This window comes from Diabrotica virgifera, chromosome 6 (genome assembly GCF_917563875.1).
Source record: "Diabrotica virgifera virgifera chromosome 6, PGI_DIABVI_V3a".
Classification (NCBI taxonomy): Eukaryota; Metazoa; Arthropoda; class Insecta; order Coleoptera; family Chrysomelidae; genus Diabrotica; species Diabrotica virgifera.
Genome location: NC_065448.1, coordinates 140466510 through 140486510, shown reverse-complemented (window position 1 = coordinate 140486510; position 20001 = coordinate 140466510). Strand labels below are relative to the sequence as shown.

The following is a 20001-nucleotide window of genomic DNA, read 5'->3' as shown; positions in this document are numbered from 1 at the left end:
CTAAAAAGATCAAAATATTTTCTGCAAAATATTTTTACGCTCTTTTCAATTGCGGTATTACCTTTTTGAAAAATTAATATATACAGAGGGAAAAAATTGAAAAAAAAAACATATTTTTACACAAACAACCAGTAAAACACAACTTCTGGTAAACCGATTCTTCTGGTTCACCACATCCATCTTATAAATCAAAAAGAGAACCTACATACCAAATTTGGTTGAAATCGGGCTTTTCGTTCAAAAGTTATGATACTATTAAACACATATGTATAGCCGCCATTTTGAATGCCCGCCATTTTTGTAAAAGGCAAAATCTGAAATGGCCTCATATCTAAATTTAAACCTTTATATGTGTAGTATATGTGGTCCAAATTATATGCTTGTATCATTAAATGTGCAATTGTTTCACATATCGGCCGCACTATATTAAGTTAAACGACGCTGAATATAAAATTAAAATGAATATTTTCAATACCTTCCAATTTCATAATTTTATTCACACAAAATACATTTTTTTATATTCAAGAACTCCAGAAATGATATAATAGAATATTGCAAGTGTATTGGGTTGAAGTTGTCTAAATGAAGTCGCTCTCTGAAAATTATTAACCTATCTATATTAATATCTGGCACGCGATTCAATCTGGGTTCATAAACCCTTAACACCGACATCAAAATACTAAATGGCGCAATCACAAATACTATCACTACCTGCCATCTATTTTGATTTTTTGTTACATTCAACATTTAGATCTGCAAGTCATGTCTGTTTTATTCATTCAACTTTCTGCTAGAAAAAGGCTGATATTGGAGGAGAAATATTTGATGTGAGAAATTCTTTGAAATTTTATTTCAGTTTTGATTTTAATTTTCTATAATAGTTATTTATGATATAAGTGTTAAAAGTACACGTTTAAGGCACGCATGTGAAAGTTTGCAGAATTCACATGAGTGCCTTAAAAATGTACTTTTTAACACGCATATCATACAATATTTTTTCTACAAACGTAATTACAGGACAATATCTACAAAAACTTTTACTTGAACTTGACTGACATTCCATTTTTATATTTTTTGGGCATTACATCAAAATTGCCTACACGGTCAATACGAACTGCAGTGCCTTAAAAATTGTTTAAAGCACTAGTGCCTTAAAGTAGCATTTTTAACGCACGCATGGAGTGCTAAAAATTGCATTTTTAACACGGTTAGAATAGAATAGAATAGAAATATGCTTTATTGTCACTGAAAATTATACAAATTTTATGGACAAAGCTTAATATAAAGTCAGAAAAAATAAATAAATAATATCTAACAATAACAATAACAAATACAATTTTCTGAAATTTGATAAATCGTCAATATAAAAAAAATACAAAAATACAAAATATAAATTAATAAAGTAAAGAAAAAAAAAACAAAATCGATATATTGCAACAATTTATAGAAATTGCAAAGGAACATACAACAAAGTAAACTATAGACATAGGAACTAATAAGTTTAAGCTGCTGCATGTGACACCCAAATATAGATAAGTTTGGCTACTTGTACATTACTGTAATTTCCTAGTTAGTCATTAAGAAATTCTTCTACTGAACTCAGAGGACGGGATCGGTAAATAGACATCAAAATTTGAATTTCTGGTGGAGTAGTCATGATGAGGCCTTCTTGGAAAGACATGCATGTGTTTACGAATTAAGCAAACAGTTTCTAAAATATATAAAGATGTAAGGGTTAAAATTCCGTGATCTTTGCAGTAACTTCTGCAATGTGTTGTTCTTCTGAGGCCAAACAGATACCTTATTGCTCTTTTTTGTAATTTAAAAATAACATCTAATTGGGCAGCTGTACTAGAACCCCCCAAAAAAATAGAAAAAATACAAAAAACTCAGCCTGAATAAAATGAGTACCTTGGGTAAAACCAGGGGTAATAATAGGCGGTTGAAGCGTAGCACTGGCCCTGTTACCTTCCTTGTATACCGTAGGCCCTAGATATAGCAGACTACCCTGCTATACTCCCAAAGCCGCGTGCGGTATAAAACGGGAGACTATTATTATTAATAAGGTACGTTTCAGCAGCAAAAAATATTTTGGCTTTTTACTTGATGAGGTCGGCATACAAGAGATTAGATCACGAATCGAACAATCTCAAGCGGCTTTAATAAAAATGATGTCTGATCTATGCAGCTCCTATATCAATATATTAGTAAGGATACAACTATTCATTCTTGAACATTATAAATACCTATCTGATATATTATTGTATGTACCATAAATATGAACACCAACAGAGGCCATGTATAAGAAACTGGATCCTTCGATAATATGTGAAGTACTATCAAATATCCTGGATAAGCATGATTCCAAACACAAAGTACTAAATGAACTAAGCCAGTAAACAGAAATCATACAAACCATAAAAATAAAATTAGAGTACCTACATACATTGTATTTAGGGGTCCAGGTGTTCATAAACTTGATAAACTACATACACTATAACTACAATCCCATATTAACATAACATTTAATATATTTTAGCCTCGTTATTATAATAAACTTTAATATTATTTAACAGATGAGTGGAAGTAGTATAAAATTAATATTTTGTGATATTTTACTAGCGACAATAATAAATGAAATATACTGGGCTATATTAAGCCGATTTGAATTATTAAATTTATGGAATGGTTCTGTATATGTACTAAATTTTCAATAGGTTTAATACATTAATACTTTGCAAATGCTACTTGTTGCCACATTTTGAATCTCTCTTCAATGATTTAAAAAATATATATTTAATGCATACTTTATTAGGTTTTTATATATTTTTATTTTGTTTCAGTGATAATAAATTAGATTTAGAAGAATTCGGAGTACTCTGTCAAGCCTTATTCAGAAACAATAAAGGAGAAACGTACGAACTAAAAAATGAAGAACTACGAGATATATTCACGATTTTCGATGCAAATAACGACCAGTACATTGACAGGCAGGAGTTTACCTACTGTTGGCATAACTGGATTAAAGTCGTACGTAATATTTTTGGTTATAATAATCTTCTTTAATGATAAGAGAAAACTTTGCAACCCTCCGTTAAGGTAGTCAAAATGCCCTCACTCCAGAATTCAATTGTTTTCATTTTTTACGTTCTATGTGATATCTATAAGAATAAAACTCAGCTCAATTTTGTCCCTCTATCTCGTTCCCCTCCCCCTACCAACAAAAACGTAATTTTTTCGTTTTTGTTTTTTTTAGGTGGCATGCAATTAATTTAAAAATTTCAAAAAATTCACACGCATAGTTGAGCTTTTTACCAAACATGTCTATTTTCATAGACCCGTAGATTGAGTGTACATAACCTCAAAATGCATTTTTATTTATATTTTTTGTAAAAAATGCGTATATCTTTTTTGATACGGCTACAGGTCTATTTTTTCTTATTTTATATATTTTATCAAAGACTATATTTCTAATTTTTTTCGTATTTTTCCGTAAAGTGTGCCACCTTCAAAAATCCGAAAAAATTTTTAGAGATTTTTTGAAGTTATACTTCTTTACGGGCGTAATGACGGTGAAATTTTATATGGTAAAACCTAGCGACCGGGCGCATGCGCATTATAACTTTGTTCTGATTGGATGTTCAAATGACATGACAAAAATTATCCAATATGGCAGCTGTGGCACAGCTGTGGGACTGTGGTTTGGTTATAATGTATGCTTGTTGCGTTTTAAAATTTGTAGGAAGAGAAACAACAAACAAAAAGTTAGTTAATGGTTATACTGCCTTTTTAAATAGTTTTCATATTATATTTTTGGACTTATTTACATAGAAGAGATGATTGTTGCATGCCAATGTGAAAGCTCATCAAACTGTGACTAGTATGAGTGCCGCAGATCTCGCTTATTCAAAGCTAAAGAATCTTTCACTGGTAAGTGTTTTATAAATAGTTGATCAAATTTTGTTATGATATTTGAACATAGCCACTTTGCACGACGCAAGTGATTGCGAAAATTAGTCGTTATACGGGCTCCGATAGCTACCTTGAACCTACCAAAATACATAAGTAGTATGTAATACTTTTATTTACATAATTTGATTACCATCAAAATTTCTATCAATATTCACCTAATATATTGTTTTCTTACTCTATGTTTTGTTGTATTTTTTCAATTCTAAATCATTTCAATTCAAAATCAAAATAATTTGATTTACATAAGTTAAAAATGTCAAAAGGTTAATCTGTTTAGTTAGACGATCTTCGCACATAATGACAAGCTGTCTCTGTGGCGAAGTTTTAATGCGAGTGAATCCCAATACAACGCAAATACCAGCCGCGTGGTAAGTTGGTTCGAATCCCAATAGAAACTTTTATTTTTTTATTTTTTTTATACATTTTATGATTGTAAGTATATTTATTATATAATTTTATTTTCAGAAAATACGTATTTAGTTAAAAAAATTTCCGACAATTAATGTTCAGAAATCATTTGTGGCATTTTTAATGTGTTTGTGTGTGTTTTATTTTTTTATTATTTTAATTTTTGGCACTGTTTTAATAAAAATGTTTGAGAAGTAGTAAGTATAAATTAATTTAATATTTAAATAAAATATAAATAAAAAGTATATTAATTTCGTTTATAATCATGTAATCATATAATAGAAGTATAACTTCTTACGTGCGTACAAAGTACACACACACACATTCTTTTTTTTGGGATTTGTCCCATTTTATAGGCTCTAACATAGATCAAATCAAGGTTTTTTTTATATAGGTTATATTATATAATTTGAAGTAACTGTGTTCTTTAGGTCATTCAAAAATGGGAAAAACACGTTCAAACCTCCCAAAAACATACGGGTTTTTTTTGGTACCCTTCTTTTGGGGTTTGAACGGGTTTCTCTCATTTTGAATGTCAAATTACAACCCATAAAAACCTTGATTTGATCTATTTTGAAGTCTATAAAATTGGGAAAATCCCCCAAAATCACATAAAAAAACCATTTTTTTTTATTACCGAAGGTGTAGAACCTTCCGAAAAATCTGAAAAAGATTAGAAATATAGTTTTTTATAAAATACACAATATAAAAAATTAGACCTGCCGCCATTTCAAAAAAAATTAACAAAATTTTTTGAGGTTATGTACAACCTACGGGTTTATAAAGAATAGACATGTTTTGTAAAAGTCTCAACAACGCGTGTGAATTTTTTGAAATTTTGGAATTTATTGCATCCCACCCAAAAAACCAAAAAATTACGTTTTTGGTAGTGGGGGGAAGCGGCAGGGAGTAGAAGGTTAAAATTGAGCCTTATTTTTAGTGTCATTTTTTAATAACAGAACGTAAAAGATGAAAAAAATTGAATTCTGGTAGTGAGGTCATTTTGCTTCGGCATCTTAACGGGGTTACCCTTTTTTTGATGATTTGTTTGTAAAAAAATCATATTGCCAATGCCATGTATTTAGTGGTTCAAAAATGATATATATTATGTAATTTGGAATATATTATTCCATTCAATTACCTAAAGTTTTTTGGAATGTACATAATTCCAAAGAGATAAGTATAAGTTTTAAAAATAACGTAAAGAATTGTTTAACTATTATCTACCATTTAACTCTTATTTGGCCTTATCCTTCATAGTAGTCTAGGCGCCAGAGGGGTCACCGTGTCCTTTTCAATTCTGATGGACAAACTCAACGGTTTCTTATGGATTTTTGGCTGCTGATTACGAATTTCGAGGGTGGATTTCGATCCGAGTGGTCAAAAAATCGTTATAAACAATTTAATTGTTTATAAGGCTCTGGCTTATAAACTAAAAGAGATACAAAAAAATGTTTCAAATAAAATTTGTTCCTTAATAAAGAACGAAGAAAAAAACGTTTACTAAACTTAAATCCAACAATTATAACTCAAGATATTGTAAAATTAGTGCACAATACAAATTGCAAATTGCAAAATAAGTATTTTTCGAACCTTTATCGATCGTAACTCGGCTTCTACGAATTCAAATGAGCATTAGAAGATCTCATTTTAAAGCCTAATTAATAGGCTTTCAAACAAAGTTTATCGAATTACTTTATTTTTTCTTTTAAAGTTATACGCGTTGAAGTTATAATTTTCTTAAAAAAATTGTACATTAATTTGTTTATAAGGGTTTCAAACAAATTTGAGCTATAAACAATTATACTTTAATTAACAATAATGATAGAAGAACTCAACAGGAACAATTTGAGCTTATGAAAATGTTCGTAAGTGTATTTTTGGCCAAGATATCGATATTTTAATGGTGCTCTATGAGGCGCAAGATCGGCTCACAGTCAAGTAAGTGATGAAATTCGTTTAGCTTTATCGATCGTAACTCGGCTTCTACAAATGAAAATGAGCCTTAGAAGATCCCATTTTAAAGCTTAATTAATAGGCTTCCAAACAAAGTTTGTTAAATTACTCTATCTTTATTTGTTTTAAAGTTGTACCCGTTTGAAGTTATAATTTTCTTAAAAAATATACATTAATTTGTTTATAAGGGTTTCAAACAAATTTGAGCTATAACCAATAATACTTTAATTGACAATAATGCTATAAGAACTTAAAAGAAACAATTTGAGCTTACGAAAATGTTCGTAAGTGTATTTTTGGCCAAGATATCGATATTTTAATGGCGCGCTATGAGGCGCAAGATCGGCTCACAGTCAAGTAAGTGACGAAATTCGTAGCCAAAATATCGATATCTTGGCCAAAAAAAACTTACGAACATTTTCTAAGCTCAAATTGTTCTTTTTGAGTTCTTCTATCATGATTGTTAATTAAAGTATAAATGTTAAAGATCAAATTTGCTTGAAACCCTTACAAACATTTTAATGTATAATTTTTTTAAGAAAATTATAATTTCAAACGGGTATAACTTAAAAACAAATAAAGATAAAGTAATTTAACCAACTTTTTTTGGAAGCCTATTAATTAAGCTTTAAAATGAGGTATTCTAAGGTTCATTTGAATTCGTAGAAGCCGAGTTACGATCGATAAAGCTTCGAAAAATACTTATTTTGCAATTTGCAATTTGTATTGTGCACTAATTTTACAATATCTTGAGTTATAATTGTTGGATTTAAGTTTAGTAAACGTTTTTTCTTCGTTTTTTATTAAGGAACAAATTTTATTTGAAACATTTTTTTATCTCTTTTAGTTTATGAGCAAGAGCCTTATAAACCATTAAATTGTTTATAACAATTTTTTGACCACTCGGATCGAAATCCACCCTCGAAATTCCTAATCAGCAGCCAAAAATCCATAAGAAACCGTTGAGTTTGTCCATCAGAATTGAAAAGGACACGGTGACCTCTATTTGGCGCCTAGACTATAGCTTATAAAATCAATATTGTATAGCTATGTACTTAATAAGCAGAAATATTTCTAAAGGTTTTAAATCAAAACCAGTTAATTGGACTTCGTAATTGCTAGGTTTTCATTCAACGTGACCAGAAGTAGAACTGGAAGTCGATATTTGAACGCTTCGTGTAACTTTACATCGATTAATATACGATTTAACTAATTTTGAGTAATTTTTGCCAAACTTCCGGTTATTACTTTTTAACCGGAAATTACATCAAAATCGCAACTAAATACGAACTCCATTTTCAATGGCGTCAATTGATAAATACATGCACTGTTTCTGCAACTATGTACAATGTACCACTTCTGATTACAACTTTTTAGGTGGAATTGATATAAAGACCGGAAGTATATGTTTGTTTTCGCCTTGCTAAGGCACGTCGAATAATATATTATTGGTACTATTACTGGGACTTTAAAACAGTACTTCCGATTGTACTCTTGAACCGCAAGTCCGAGGTAAAATTGCTCACCTTTAATACCATCGTTGAATTATAAGCTCTCTTTAGACACATGAGAGGAGTTGTGTTTACGGACGGACAGTAATTAATAATACGAAGATAAAATTTCAGTCCTATAGATAATGTTTTTCTGTCCGTCTGTCTGTCCAGTCTTAAATTGAAAAAAACTGTAATACGCTCTGAGCTTCGCTGGTGTCGTTCCTAGTGGTTACTAATTCAACTTTCACCGGTAATTTTTAAATTTATTGTTATCGCTTAATATTTACAACGCTAAAAAGTAATTAAATTGTAATAGTTTTTTTAAAGATTTTGCTAATCATTTTGACGTTCTATTGATGAAATATTAATTTCTTACTTCGGATACTTTCACAATTATCATGTAGATGGCGCCAAGATTAATTTTTAATTACATATTACAGAACATTAAAAAACGCAAATTCAGTATTTAAAACGTAAGTATATTTAAGGTAAAAATATAAACCACAGCTTTGATCAACTAATATTTTTTATAATTAATGTTTTTAATTTTAATTTAAAATTAATCACTTTGACATTTATGTCAAATTTCCGGTAAACGTTTACAGACTTGTCACTACTGGCGCTCACGAATTTATAAATATCCCCTCTACGTACGGGCTCACAGCGTATAGGTAGAGAAAACTGATGACGGATTCCTCAGCACCTAAAGTTATTACGGCAAAAATTGTCAAAATATGGAAGTCAGTCAATTGTCACGGAAGTAAAATACTCACTTCTGTGTTTGAGAGAATTAGTAAAAACTTTAAACTTATTCATAAATAACGATAAATACATTTATTTTGACAACGGCTTCGTGATCAGTCTGTAAAACAACGTCTAAACCGTGTCTTGGTTAACTTCAGGTCATAAAAGTTTTGCACTTCCGGTGAAATATTTTGTTGATTTTCAGTTTATTATTGAGGTTTTTGGATGAAGATTCAGTTGTAGAACATACATACGTTGTTAAAAATTAGAAAATATAATAACTAAAAAAGATATAATGTAAACGCTATAAATGTCAACATTTACCGTGTTACCATGATAGATAGAATGTGCAGATGATCTTCAAACAAAATGCAGAGTACATAAAATAGAGACAAGTGAAATAGACTATAGAAAACAATAGTGAACGAGACAATAGAGAAACGGGGGCCTATATCTAAGAATAAAATATGGTACGATAGTAAATACAGATGATGGCCGGTTTCACCAACGACAAATAGTAGTTTATTCTACGAGTAAAGTTATTCGACCAATAAACTGACATTTCTCTATTTTACTAACGTCAAATATGAATTATTTTATTTATCAAATAAATATTTATTTTTCGAATAAATTGGTAAGTTAATCTCGCTGTAAATATCTATAAGAAAGTAAATAAGTCAGTTTACCTTTAAATTATTATCAAAATTATATTGAAACAAAATAAAAATATAAACGTCTAATAAATTTTATTCTGCGAATAAATATTCATTGATTTATTTGCTGTTGGTGAAACCGGACGCAAATTTACAGATGCTCCTATACTATGGCACCAGAGTGCTGAAATCGGTTAAAATTTGATATACACTATTACGCTACAAACCCTCATTGATTTAGGCACCTATTAAATTATAAGACATTACTATTAAATTATGGTGCCTAAGTTTTTATTGCAATTAATATTATTGTAAGTATTGTATATTTATATTTCAATTTATTGCTTGAAAAACAGGAATTGAAATGTCTTTTCTTTTCTGAAAAATGTCTTTGGCAGAGCCAATTAGCCAGACTTGTTTGTGATTGATTGCAGATTCATAGTCATAAATTTCTTATTTCATAACATAAGTACTACAATATTATTTTTATAGATACATAAGTACATTTTGTTGCTTTACTTTTATTATTTTTTTATAGAAATGTCTAAACTGCAATAAACCTAGCGTATTTAAGAATGTGTTTTTTGGCCCTAACCCGAGAAACAAATAAAACAACAATTATAAAAAACGCCATTGAATAAAAAAGAAATAAATATTTATTATTTTTATTTATTTATAGGTACAGATATAATTATTCGTATACAGTGCGTCCATAAAGTATCGCATAAATTCATTATTAGCTAAATAAACAACATTCTTAGAAATTACCGAAACAGGTCGACTACTTTTGATTTTAATTTATGATATTTGGCATATATATCATACTAGTGACGTCATCCGTCTGGACGTGATGACGTAATCGATGATTTGTTAAAGGAGAATAGGGGTCGTGTGCTAGCTCATTTGAAAGGCAATTCAATTATCTATGCAATAAGATAAGCATTAACATAATTAATTATACAGGGTGTCCAATTTTTTTTATATTATATTAATTGACAAAAAGACGAATTTGCGTAATTTATTTAATTTAAAATACATTTTACTGCTGTCATTAAACAGAAATAAAATTTTTATTTGGCAAATAAACATTGCCTTTCGCTTAAGTTAAATGTTCAAACTGTCAAGAGGCAGGTGGGTGGCAGCTTAAACATGGAATTTAAGCAAGAAGCAATGTTTATATTTGAAATAAACATTTTATTTCTGTTTTCTGACAGCAGTAAAATGCATTTTGAATTAAGTAAACTACGCAAAGTCTTCTTTTTGTGTCAATCAATTTAATTAAAAAGTTGTTTTTGGACATCCTGTATAAATAATTATATTAATGTTTATATTACTAAATAGAGAATTGAATTGCCTTTTAAATGAGCTATCACACGACCCCTATTCTTATTGAAAACATCATCGATTACGTCATCACGTCCAGACGGATGACGTCACTAGCATGATATACATGACAAAAAATCACAAATGAAAATCAAAAATCGACCTGTTTGGGTAATTTCTAACAATATTGTTTATTTAGTTAATAATGAATTTATGCGTTACTTTATGGACGCACTGTATGCGAGTTATTATATCTGTACTTATAAATAAATAAAAATAAGAAATATTAATTTGTTTTTATTCATTGGCGTTTTTCTTTTTAATTTTTGTTTTATTTGTTTCTCGGGTTAGGGTCAAAACACAGTCTTAAGTATGCTAGGTTTATTGCAGTTTGGACATTTCTATTTGAATACAATAAATTAAAATATACAATACTTACAATAATATTAATGGCAATAAAAACTTAGGCACCATAATTTAATAGATGTCTTATAATTTAGTAGGTGCCTAAATCAATGAGAGTTTGTAGCGTAATAGTGTACATACATCAAAGGCTAATCGATTTCAGCACTCTGGTGCTGTAGTATAGGAGCATTATGCAAACCGGACCTAAATATCATAAATTTTTAATATTTTGTAAAAAAATAAAGACCGTATTTTATTTAAAGTGATTACTATATAGAGGTAGAGATACCGTCATTTGCGAAGGCACTAATTTGCATATCATTGCACTTGTATAGAAGTCAAAATTTGAAGTTTCTTCCTAAGCCACGCCTTAGCATTAAATAATTTCAATACCCAGGAGCAAAGTTTCAATGTCAGTAACCAATCACCAACGTTAAAGATGGTTCTTAGACCACTTTTAGATGCACCATAATATGCAAATTAGTGCCTTCCCAAATAACGAAACCTCTACATACATGTACTCAGAGCAGTTTAATGCTGTAGTACGTAATACAATCAATCTTTCCTAAGTTAATGACAAAGTATACAACACGTTTCCCTCAACTTAAACCCTATTCAATCAAATTTCATGCACGGCTGATATCAGCTTTAACCTTCGACATATAAAACGTAATTACCCCGGTTAATAGAACTGCGATTAGGGGTGAATTGGAGTTCATTATAAATTGTATGAACCTTCTCACATAGCGGCTACAATCAATATTATCGCGGGAAAGCTAACGACCTAAATACCACTTAAAAAAGTGGTACAGATTAACAGATAGTTTGCCTGCATGGTGGTTAGTTTGCCAAAAAACTGTTAATCAATTAATTTAATTGAAATGCGGTGTTTACCGGAAAAGTATTACTTTGAGTCAGTTTTAATTACACGAGATAAATTGATTGTTGGACATGAAAATTATTTTTATCTACACTGCGTTAATGATGATCATAAAATGAAAACAGAAGACGATTTAAATTTATTCGTTGGTAGTTAGTATTTCTAAGAAACTACGTTAAAATAAATTAAATACAAAATATAATAAAAAAATATGAAAAAAAAAATTTTTCTAAGAAACGCTTTTCTTTAGTTACGAGCGACTAAAATTTAGAAATATTTTAAAAAAATCAACTAAAAAGCAAAAATAAAAAAAAATAACAAATCTAACACATATGTCAAAGAAAAGCGTGGCGCGTCTTCATCGAATAAACAGTTTTCGCCCCACGCTTTTCTTTAACGAATCTGTTAGATTTTTGCAATTTTTTTTATTTTTTGCTTTTTGGTTGATTTTTTTTTATAATATTTCTAATTTTAGTTGCTAGTAACTAAAGAAAAGCGTTTCTTACAAAATTTTATTTTCATATTTTTTTATTTTTTACTTTTTAGTCTTACACTTTTCAAACATTAAAATATATCGTCATGTTTATTAAAATATGTATAAAACATAATATTATGATGTACTAACATGAAAAGTAGTCGGAATCAGCAAAAAATTTGAAACTTTATTGTTTATTTATGAAGCATATCGTAAAAAAAATTAACGTAAAAAGTTAAATTATGTATAGTTCATATAATTAGCTACAACCTGTAAAAGTTTAAAGTTTCTTTGTTGTAAAAAACAAGAGAATTTAAACATTTTGCGTTAAAATCGTTTTTTTATTTATTAAACAATTATTAATAAACATAAAATTTTTTTTATTGACTATTCGTGTATTGTTCCCACGAATGCATATGTCTGCAAATTTTCAGTCATTTGCATTGAAGAAAAGGCAGTCAAATTAACGTCTAAAGATTTGACCCAAACGATTGAGCTAAAGAAAAGCGTTTAATTAATACGCCAAAACGAATTCTAATGTTAATTGTAGCACAAAACGTCTCTACCGGTGGTTTTTCTAAGACTACGATTAAAACACGAATTTTTTTAATTTGAGTTTTGGTTGAAGTTTTATTTCGTATCGTATTGAAATTTGACACGAATAAGCGTCGATTTTTATATAAACAAATATATGAGCATTCAAAATTTGAAACTTTATTGTTTATTTATGAAGTATAACGTAAACAATTAACGTAAAAAGTGAAATTTTATGTAGTTCATATTATTGGCTACAATCCGTAAAAGTTTTAAGATTTTAGATTGTAAAAACAAGAGAATTTAAGCATTTTCCATTAAAATCATATTTTCTTATTTAAACAATTAATAAACATAAAAAAATTATTGACTATTCGTGTATTTTTCCCGCGAATACATATGTCTGCAAATTTTCATTTATTTGCATTGGAGAAAAGGCAGTGAAATTAACGTCTAAGGATTTGACGCAAACTATTGAACTAAAGAAAAGCGTTTAAAAATACACTCAATAACTGTAATGAAACACTGTAACTAAGCGTGGTCCAGAAATATTTTTTCCTGGCGTTTCGTCTACCGTTGTGGCAAATATCAAAAGAGATATAGCAAAGATTGAAGTTAACTTTTTAACTGTCAGACTGTCAACCGAATTAACTGACGGAGGCTAAGAACCAACCGACTTAGCAGTCACCCTTAGTCATGAGGCCCTGTACATTTTTAAATATAATAAATAATAATGGTAAAAAATAATAAATAATATTAAAAAATAATAAATTACAATAATAAATTTATTTAATGTGGAAAGAAACGGATATAGAAAATCTTCAGAGAAGACTACGAACACACCTCACAAAGGCAAAAAAACGCAATCCTCGAAGTGCAGTAGAAATAACGACATTATCGCGGTATTTAGGAGGAAGAGAACTTATGGATACAGGTGAGCAATAGTATGCAGCAATGCAGTATGGATAAACATATTGCTAATTTACGAACTTATTGTCAGATGCAGGCTGAGACATCTACTCTACATCGCGCTATTTGCGCAGTAGACACAGCACAGATCAAACTGAGAGAACCAGAAATGCACATAAACTAACTTACTAAGGTCGAAAATATGCGCACCTGGATGGGTAAGCATCTGCACGGGCGGCATCCCAATGAGGTCTCCCAAGACTATGTCGACAATACAGCGTCGAACTATGGTTGACATCAGGAAAGAAACAGAAAAAGAAAAAACAGAAGTTTCATTACTGACCACTTAGGATCAGGTTATACCAACCAAAAATTACCTGAAATATATCGTCAAATACCCTTAGGTCCAAAACAACAAATGCCGTTATGAATGTCAAGCCCGAGAAACCAATTAACATCTTACCGGAGGCTGCCAAGCATTTGCTGCAACTGAATACAAGGAACGGCATGACTCAGTAGGAAAGATACTTCATCAAGAGATAGCTATCAAACTGGACAACGGACTTCTCCAAACGGACAACGGACTTCTTCCATACTATCAACATATTCCGGAGAGTATGCTTGAGAATAACAACTACAAGCTATACTGGGACCGCACTGTACTCACAGACAAAACAGTGGCAGATAATAGACCAGATCTCATACTAGTTAATAAATTAACAAGACAAACAACACTAATTCATGTAGCGATACCTAACAATAATAATTTACTGAAAAGATTATTAAGTACTTAAATTAATTAATTAATTAATTATTAAGTACATACTACTTAAATTTACTAAATTTACTGAAAAGATTGTTAAGTACAGAGATCTGGAAATTCAAATACGAAGACAATGGAGAATGCAAAGTACCCAGATAATACCGATTATTCTCTCTACTACTGGAATCATTTCGAAGAGCATCTTAGAGAACATAAAACAACTGGGTCTTAATGAACATATTAACATATAATATGTAATGTATTATTATGTATCACTTTATCAATCAAAGATAGAGTAAAAATTTTAATTTTAATTATAACGCGGGCACATAAATTTGATATACCCTGTATATTGATTTGTAACTATTTAGTAGAAGGTAGCTTTTACGCAGTGGGTTTCTCCTTAATGAGTTTTTCCCTGAAGACTTAAAGACATTTGTAAATACAATGAAGTGAAGTGACAATTTATTTCGGAATATAATTTAAAAAGATTGTTTGTTACGGGAAAGGTAAGATCCACAGGTAGCTGTAATTATTAGTTTTTAGAAAAATAAAGGTAGAGAGATTTGGAATTTTAAGTCTGTTTGTTTTAAGCACAAGAGTATTTGTATAATTTCCGGAAAGTGATTAGGATGAGTAGAAGTATTGTTTGAAAGAATGCCTGGTTTTTTCGAATAAAAAAGAGAAATGTTTCTGATCGGCTTGGCAATTTGGAATGGGGAAAGGGAGGTTTTGAATGTTCTGACAGTTTGGAAAAGAAAGATTATTGTGTAGTCGGCATCCGAGAAAGGCAGTCGAAAGTTTTCGCGGATAGTTCAGAAGCAAGTACTAGTGGTTTTGTTTGTTAGTGGAGAGTAGCTGAAAAGTGGAACGAGAGACAAATCAAATCGAGAAGAAATACCTCTTTGATTCTGTAAAGTCCAAGAGAGTAAGTTACAAGATTTATCGTTATTAAAATTATTTGTGACACCAAGTTAAAAAGATACTTGGGTCTCAGGAGATTATTATTGAGAGAAAGAGAGGAGAGAGTTTTGGAGTTTATTGAACGAGTACTGGTCAAAAGCGGCCTGGCTTGTGTTTTGGAGAAATAGTTGCTGGTATGCTGCTGGATTGATGCTGAGAACGGAGAGGGCTTTGATTGGTAGCCTAACATAATCAACAAGGAAGAGCTGTTTGGGCCAAGAGGAGACATCATTGTGTGTGAATCAAAAAGGTCAGTCAATAACTTATGTGATAGATGTTTTTTATAATCAGAAGTTAAAATATTTGCGTAAAAGCATATGAATTAGGGTTCCAACATTTCAATAATTTAATAGGAAGTATAAGTAGTTTTGCAAATAACTAAATTTGTTTGTTTAGCTTATTTTATAAATGGTATCAGGAACAAAGCGATAAATATTTGTTTAAATTAGATTAATTATATGGTAAAAGTTTCATTTGGACAATTATGCCCACAGGATTTAATTGATAGATTTTCAGAGCATTGCTTTTGATAATAAAGGTATTTGTATGTAGTGGAGTCACTGAAGGTTTTCACCTCCGATTTCGTTAAACCTTCATCGATTTTCATGAAAATTGGTGAGTAGTTAGAAAATACTTCAAGTAACAAAGGTGACATAATGCCAACTTGCGCTTTTACCCTGGGGTGGATGCCACCCCTTCTCGGGGGCGAAATTTTTTTTATTAAAAATAATACCAGAAATCGATAGAGTGGCAACTTCTAAGCAAACTTTGTTATATAAATTATTAACATAAATCAATACTTTTTGAGTTACTAAATATCAAAAATTTTATTTGTTCTTTAAAAAAATGCATGTTTTAAAGCTGTTTTTCACGTATTACTCAAAAACTATAAGCTTTTGTAAAAAAGTTATTATTACCAAAATTAAAGATAATAAAAAATTTAATACACTCCGCACTTAAAGAACTAAACTAATGTTATTTCAATTAATTGAATGGTATATTTTTTTTGACGAGTACTCAAATCTAAGTATTCGAGCTTACATAACTGGAAAACGATGCATTTTATGGAATACACTTGTTAATCACTTGTCAAAGTACTTCGGAATACCTATCAAGTGAGCTCCAGTATAAGTTAATAGCGTCAAAATTAAGCAAGTTATGATGAAAATAAGAGAACCCTTTCGATTTTTTTAGGAAAAAGTGAAAAATAAAACATACGCCATTTCCACAAAAATTAAAATTTGTAGTAATCCTCACAAGAAGTTCTTTAGGTTAACATAGTTAATGATTTCAACAATTTTGACCGGTTTAGAATGCATATTTTTGAAAAAAAGGTACAATTTAAAAAACTCAGAATTTTTTAAATTATCGTACTTTTAATTTTCTGCTGATAGTAACTTCAAAAATACTCAAGATACGTAAAAAATGACATATAACTAAATTTTAGTTTTTTCTGCTCCAAATACTTTATCCATTTTACTGTTTCCATTGAGTAAAAAATAACCGAGGTAGAAACGTTTAAAATTTCATATTTGCTGCGAGAACCATGTAACCGGGGCCATTTAACCTTTTATTTAAAAAAAAAGTAAGAGGTCTAAAAGACTAAATTTGAAGTTTTTTAATAGCTCTTGGAACCAACTTTTAATTAGTTTTTAGGTGAACCTGATATCTTAAAAATTGACGAAGTTATTTACAAAAAAACAATAACATTTTTTGGAAAAATTTTTAAAAGATAAATTTTGAAAAATTTTTGGTGCATAAATTTTAATGCTATCAACTTGTTCGAGGGCTTATTTGATAGATATTTCTAAGAACTTTGACAAATGTTTAATAAGTTTATGTTATAAAATGCTTCATTTTCCCGGTATTTAAGCTTGAATACTTAGATTTGGGTACTCGACGAAAGAAATATATATTAAATTACCTATAACTCACTGTTAGTTAACATTGAAAGGTTTTTCTAGTAAGGAGTTTATTTAATTTTTTATTTGCCTCAATTTTGATAATAATAACTTTTTTGTAAAAACTTATAGTTTTTGAGTTATTTATGAAAAATCGGTTAAAAACATGCATTTTTCTCACGAAAAATTAAAATTTTTGATCTTTAATAACTCAAAGAGTTTTGATTTATTTTAATAACTTTATATAACAAATTTTGCTTATAATTTGTCCCTCTATCGAATTGTGGGGTTACTTCTATTAAAGTAATTTTCACCCACGAGGAGGGGTGGCATCCACCTCCAGGGTAACAGCGCAGGTTGGCACCATGTCACCTTTGTTCCTTGAGATATCCTCTAACCACTCACCAATTTTCATGCAAATCGATGGAGGTTCAACGAAATCGGAGGTAATAGCTCATATCCACCTTCAGTGACTGCACTAATGTGCTTATTTATGATTTTTCTATTTATTTCCTTTTCCTATTTTATCCCGATAAGGATCAACTAAGAGATACTGAAGCCACGAGAAAGGATAAGTATAATCTAAGATAATTTTAGTTAATTTTTAAGACAAAAAGGCACCCTGAGATTTTTTATTAATTGTTTATGTATGATTTGCGTCAATTTAATAATTAATTAAATAAATACTCAATTAAAATAAAAGTAATAGAAAGCAGATCATAACAGTATATAAGACCATGCAGAAAGCTGTGCTACTTTGAACGTCCAGACGCGTACACATTTTTTTGGGAGATACTCCGACGTACCAAGTCACCTAGGGCTCGATAACACGGAAAGAGTCCCACCAGAGCTCAATCCTTTTGATACCCTAGGTATCTAGGATGAGTGAATTTTCCCCTTAGATGGAGTAAAAGCCGTATGGCTAAATCTGGATAATAATAATAATAAATACCACTTAAAAAGTGCTGCAGATTACCAGATAGTTTGTCTGCATGGTCGGTAGTTTGTAGTTTGCCAAAAAACTGATAAACAATTAATTTAATTAAAATGCGGTTTTGCCCGAAAAGTATTACTTTAAGCCGGTTTTAATTATACTAGATAAATTGATGGTTGAACATGAAAATTATTTGTATCTCTACTGCGTTAATGACGATCATAAAATGAAAACAGAAAACAATTAAATTTAATCACTGTAGTAGTTCTGTTATTAGTACTGAGAAACTAGATACTTTAAAATATTAAAAATATACCAAGGAATTATTTTATTGGATTTCTTAAATTTTAGGTTTTCACCCAACGTTACCGGAAGTTGAAACGGAAATCGACACCTTCAGTCGTAGATCCCTGTATATTTTTAAAAATATTTCTATAATTTTTTATAAACACCATAATTACCATAATTAATTAGCAGTTGAAAGTGTCATGTTTCTGGAAATACAAAGTTCAAATATAGATACGGGAATGGCTTTATGATAAAAGAACCTTAAGTTTGCCTTTTCAAATTACAAAAATAGTAGTTACCATATTTCACACAGAGGTCACGAACGTGTTTTAAAATTCTATAGTTATTTTTACGTCAACGTCAACTTTTATGATAAATAACCATAGGCTGACGTTTAAGTCTTTATAGTAGGGGAGGAAAGTATGCTAAATTTGCAGTTACTCGGGCGTTATGGGGACCTATTGTGTCGTAAGGACAGTAAGGAGTAGGTCGTACAACAAAAAAAAAAGGTTAAGTTAAGCTTTCCATAACTGGGGGATTTCCATTTTTTAATTTAATTTTCCATTTCTAAGAATCGTTTTTTCCAATTATAGCGCCATCTATCCATAATTCGAAAAATTGCCTCGAATAAAAGGTACTTATTACGTACCTTTTAGTAGGGATGGGAAAAACCTACCGGTTTAAACCTAAAACCGGTTTTTTTACTTCGCAATAACCGGTTATACCGGTTGTTTTTTTGTCCCGGTTATAACCGATTTTTCTTTTTCAAGTAAAAGCCGGTTATTAGGTTTTTACGGTGATTAGGATTAGGTTAGGTATTATTTTGGATCCCAATCATAATTATTATTCTCAAGTAATTATTCCAAACAAAACCATAATTGAAATTTTATTTTATTTTATAAAATACAGAAGCAAACTGAAAGTGTAATCTCACATCAGCCAGAAACAATTATTAAGTTTTATTATAATATTTCCTTGAAAAGTTATTTGTAATCATAATATTTACATAAGAAGTGATCTGGTTGAATTAGACGCAAACATCATCTATTTTTCACACTTAACTCTTGACATTGAAAGTGGGCGAATGACTTTTTCTGATTACCAAAAATAATGCTCTGACTATGAATATCGAATTACTGATTACGAATACGAATCTCCAAGAATTTCGCTACGTTTTCAAAACGATACACTCATACAGGAAGCATTAAATAAATTAAAATGTACATATTCTACAAATATACAAACGTGTTAAAAGTAATACATGTTCTTTCGATAGTAAATACTAATTTTGATCATATTGATATCGAGTCGAATGGAGTATCGCAAACTAAAATGTATTGTAAATGTAACTTTCTAACCTATTGGATTACAAAAACCGAAAACCGGTTTTTCCAAAAACA

The 20001-nt window shown here is 30.0% G+C and overlaps 1 protein-coding gene across 1 annotated transcript in view; it reads left to right on the top strand.

Annotated features, from left to right (window-relative positions):
- Positions 1-20001, top strand: part of LOC114325323 (nicotinamidase) — a 100599-nt gene that overhangs the window by 41502 nt on the left and 39096 nt on the right. Inside the window, exon 2 of the mRNA XM_028273366.2 lies at positions 2844-3030. Coding sequence (XP_028129167.2) covers positions 2844-3030 — 187 coding nt within the window. The remainder of the gene's footprint in view (positions 1-2843; positions 3031-20001) is intronic.